The 5290-nt window shown below is 30.0% G+C and overlaps 1 protein-coding gene across 1 annotated transcript in view; it reads right to left on the bottom strand.

The window, feature by feature from the left end:
- LOC110419114 (protein HOTHEAD-like) overlaps positions 1-959 on the bottom strand; it is a 2606-nt gene extending 1647 nt beyond the window's left edge. The window contains 2 exon segments of the mRNA XM_021432009.1: positions 82-723; positions 866-959. Coding sequence (XP_021287684.1) covers positions 82-723; positions 866-944 — 721 coding nt within the window. The 5' untranslated portion in view covers positions 945-959.
- Positions 960-5290: the final 4331 nt, after the last annotated feature.

Here is a 5290-nt window from a genome sequence, read left to right as displayed (position 1 = left end):
CTTAAACAAATTATGCATGCATGCCTATGGTTTTTTGGCGGTGCAACAAATTCACTGGTGCAACAAAAATATACTCTTCACCTTTTGTCGAAAATATGATCTTTTGTACTGTAGCATACAAGTAAACCGTAATATTCAATGGATTAGCATACTCAAGCAAATCAGCTGCTGTATGTCTATGACCATCCGTATCAAAAATAGTTCCACCAACTTTGGTCCCATGAACATGATCATAGGTGAATCCATTATCCGGCAAAACTCCAGCTTCAAGCAACCCATTTCTAAGAGCAGATTGCCACTGCAACACAGGTGGCTTAAAAGCGACCTTCTTTTCAACCCACTGGTAGGAATGATTAACTAAAACTTCATTCAAGCCAGCTTGCTTCAAGAAATCAGCTTCAGCATGTGAGTAAAACCCTGCATTAATGACTGATCCGCCACCAAGAACGCGTGCTCGGCTGTTGTAGACTCCATCCTCCGAGATGAATGCTTGGGAATATGATCCAGGAGAGCGGTCTAAAAGATTTGGGAAGAAGTTCTCTTTGTCCGACTTGCGAGGGTTGACATAGGGAGATCCTCCCCTTTCCAGGACTAAAACATTTGCGCTTGCGGAGAGGGTTGCAGCCAAGGGACAACCAGAGGTTCCTCCACCAATGATTATGTAGTCATAAAATGATACCTGTGGAGCCGAGGTTGACTCTTGGAGAAAGCGGTAATAAGGAGCTGCAAAAGAGAATTCTGTACGTGTTAAGATTGTGTTTCTTTCTTCTTCTTCTTCTTCTTTTTTCCAAGTTTTACATTTTATATACTGTAATAATACTGCAAGTGTGGGAGAGCGAATGGCATGACAAAATAATAGTATTACCTTTCTCTGCGTAACAGAAATGAAAATGAAAATAAGCAACAAAAAAAAGTGCAAGAAACATCAACGATTCCGAAACCATGTTTTGCGTAGCTTTTGCTGCCAAGGAAAGTCATTAAGGATTAAATCATTTATAGAATCCCGTCTTCAACAACAATAAACAATTAATAATTACCCCACCTCACTCATCCAAAGGTACAATCAAAATGCCAGGCGAGGACCACATGACCCCAAGCCCATATTTTTTTGTAACTTCCAATTCAATGGAGCTAATTGAACCAAAAGTTCAATTTATTCTCCTATAAGTAAACCCAAAACTCTACGACCTCTACTAGGCTTCCGTTTGCCTCTAGTATATAAGCCGCACTTCTCGGTACAACTCTTTTTTTGAGTTCCCAGCGGAGGAAGTTCAATTCAAGCAAAAATGAATATAAGTTCCAACTCCTTTTCTTCATTTTCACTTTTTAAACTAATCTTTTTTGGTAACTTTAATTCAAGCATCTTTGGCTTATAGTAGAGTTACTCCTACATCATTTGTAATACCCCAAAATGATAAAGGTGAACACTGCTAAACAGCATGAAGTTAGAATATTTATGTGACTTATAACCAAGCCTATTTAGCTCCCTGACTGGGTCTTAATTTCTTTCAGTAATATATATAAAGTCATTTTGAGCAAAAAAATATACATATATAGTCATTTAAATTTCATTGAATTATATATAATTGAAATATTAATTATCGCTTATATCATTGTCTTTCAGTTATATCATATTGTAAATAATATTCAAAGACTTTAATTAAAAATGTTTTTTCTTAATTCTAATAGCATTGAAAATTTATAAAATAATAGTACAAATTCAATCGTAAATTATTGAAACATTAATTACTATTATATAATCTTATTTTATTTGTAAACAATTAGTTTACACTTTAGAAATATTTATATTTTGTATATAATTTTTATTTATACATAAATCAAAAATAAGTATTCATGTGCTACGATGCATATGACAACAAATGTTGATATATGTAAAATTATGGATGTTGAAAAACCTTTTTATTGATGAAAATGAACGTTTTTACTCATTAAATATTTTAATGATCATTTGATATTTTAAATGATTTTAATTATTATATAAATAATATTTACAATTGTACATAATAGTATGAGACTAAAATTTGAATTCACATTAAGAAGTAGACACAATTGCTAAATGGATAAAGATTAATGTTATTTCTAAATTGTCATTTTAAATATTTTATTATAAATATTAATAAAATTTTTAATTGTATTGAATTATTTTAATTAAAAATATTTTTCTTAATTCAATTGAATAGTGTTGAATTCTTTAATTATAAATTAAAGCAAGTCAAAGTATTTTATTACAAACTTGAGGAGCGAAACCTAAAAACCTTTCCTATGAAATTTTCGCTTTCCACTTTTTTATCTATATGTCTCTACTCTCTCTTTCCTAAAGAAAACAAAGAAAGAGAGATTAATTACTAGTGATTGATTACCAACTGTCAACGTCAACGTCTTAATATGGTAAAATTAAGATAAAAACTATTAGAAAGTTTTTATTATAAACATGAGAAGCGAAGCCTATTTTGGCTCCATCTAGAGAGATATTACCAATTGTCAACATCAACGTGTTACATACGATACCTACTGGGATAAAAACTAATTGAAGTTTTTTATTATAGAAGCAAAACTTAATTTGCTTAAGAAAGTTTTGCTTCTTGCTTCTCTATCTAGAGAGAGATTAATTATAAGCATTAATTAAATATTAACTCAATTGAAATAAAAATAGACATAAAAATTTAAAAATCCGATAAAGTTTAATATTAATGTCGCTTATATATATTCATGCAAGTAAGCATTTATAGATGTAAATGTAATCATTGGTGAAGATTATACATACATATATATTTTTTATTTAAGTAACTTTAATTGATTTAGTTGACTTGTTTATGAACAAGAATATATATATATATATATTTATTACAGTTCCTGGTAATTTCCTCTGGCTAACATATTGCTACAATTGCCATGTCTCGTTAGTGTAGTAGGTGTAGCTATTGCTTGTTCCCACAACAATTGGGAAAATCCATTTCCAAGGGAATCCAAAAGAGGTGTTAATGGGAAATTTCGCAGCAGCTTCCACTATCCGTGCGGGCACTGCTCGTCTGGAACGTACTCGTACGAGAACTTGGTATGTAGTTGTAGCAGTATTATTATTGCTGATTGCGCTGCGGACGGCGTTGGAGAATTACTCAAGAATCAAGACAGACATTGGACAATAGAAAAAATGACAGCATCAACATGTTACATATAATAAAAATAGGATTCAAAGTATGCAAAGTTTTTTGTTTTTTACAAAATCTCTCTTCAATTAAAAAAATAAAGAGATACAACTTACTTATTACTAATTGATTATTAATTATCAACATCAATACGTTACAAATGATAAAATTTAGAGTAAAATACTTTCATTCTTAACTTTTAATTATAATTTCATATGAATTTATTATTTTTTGAAATAAATATTTTATCCTAATAATCGTTAATGAAATGATTCAATTTTTTTTTTATTTTTATTCTTAAACAATGTGGTCGACAAGCAATGCTCTTATGTGTCGGTCAGCCACCCCACGACAAGTGCTCCTCAAGGGAAGGGAACACTGATCAAGTGCTTCCCAGGGAATTGGAGCATTGATCCCATGATAGATGCCCCCATGGGAAAGGAACACCAATCAAGAGAAAGCTGTAATAAGAAGTTGTAAAAGAGAATTTCGTAAATGCAGGGACTGTTTAATAACTTCAAACGTTTAAAGTTAAATATTTAAATGAAGTATTTTTTATTAAAATTAAAAAAAAGTATTAAAATTTTTAATTAAATTTTTAATTTGATAAATCAACTATTGTATAAAAGAGAAACAATATAACAAGATAATATAAACTCTAAATTAAAGCAAAAAAGCTTGCAAAAATTAAAATAATCTATCTAATTATTGAATGTTATTGCAAACAACAAATAAGGTTCACGACCTTAGACTTCTTACGTATCTTTTTGGAAGAAAACTAAAGTTAAAAGAAGAAAAAGCAAATGAGAAAAGAAAAAATCAAAAATAGATATTATAAATTGAAAAAAAATAATTAATTATATATATAATAACTATTAGAGATAATTAAATACGTTAATTAATTGAAAATAAAAGAAATGGTTGAGAAAAAAAGCAATTGGAGATCATTAAATATATATTAATATATGTTAATTGATTGAAAATAACAAAAATAATTAAGAATTAATAGAATTAATAGAATTATTGGAATTGGGAAGTGATAAAAAATTTAAATTTATTAAGTACATAATTAGAGAAGTGAGAGAATATATTATTTTATTAATTACTTTGATTTGAATATGAAAAATGAATCAAATAATTGAGAATTAATAAGAATATGAATGAGGAATAAAATAAATATTTATTAGGTCTACGAGAATAAATAAATACTTTATTAATTATTTTAATTTTTATATATTTATAATATAATTAATTATATTATAATTATTATAAAATTAGAAATCGATACAAATTTGGAGCCTCAAGCCACCACTTTGGTGGCTTTACCCTTGAGCCGGCACTGCGTAAGTGTTAAGATTGTGTTTCTTTCTTTTATTTTTATTTTCCAAGTTTTACATTTTATATACTATAATACTGCAAGTGTGGGAAAGGGAATGGCATGGCAAAAAAAATTGTACTACCTTTCACAGCGTAACAGAAATGAAAATGAAAAGGAGCGACAAAAACAAGTGCAAGACACATCGACGATTCCAAACCCATGTTTTGCGTAGCTTTTGCTGCTAAGTAACTCATCAAAGATGGCAGATATCTGCCAATCCCCAAGGGAAGAAGAAATCTCCACCCTGTCATTTTCTCTTAACTGCAATCCTAATGTTCCTTAGGTACAAAGAATCCCGTCTACCGCACAAAAATAAAAGTGATCTAATTCAACAGTAATTAATATTCACCCAGCCAACCACACTCATTCGAACATTTAAACAAAATGTACGCGGTGCATGCCCCACGTAGACCATGACCCCAATCCAATATGTTTCTCTAAAACTTCCAATTCCAAGGAGCTAATTGAACCAACAATCCAATCTATTCTGCTATAAATAAACCCAAAACTCTACGACCTCTACTAGGCTTCGGTTGGCTTTTATTATGAGCCGCATTTCTCGGTGCATCTCTTTTTCTGAGGTCCCAGCAAAGGAAGTTCAATTCAAGCGGAAATTAAAAAAATAAAAATGCGCTTTTCCCTTTTGCTTCATTTTCTTTTTTTAAACTAAGCTTTAAATATAAATATCAGAGAGGTGGTTTAGTTTGTACTTTGTGACATTAATTCAAGCATCTTTGGCTTATAG

Source organism: Theobroma umbraticum, unplaced genomic scaffold (genome assembly GCF_002168275.2).
Source record: "Theobroma umbraticum cultivar Fairchild unplaced genomic scaffold, ASM216827v3 scaffold_30.0, whole genome shotgun sequence".
NCBI lineage: Eukaryota > Viridiplantae > Streptophyta > Magnoliopsida > Malvales > Malvaceae > Theobroma > Theobroma umbraticum.
The sequence above is the reverse complement of the archived record's forward strand: the minus strand, read 5'-3'. Positions and strand labels throughout refer to the sequence as shown.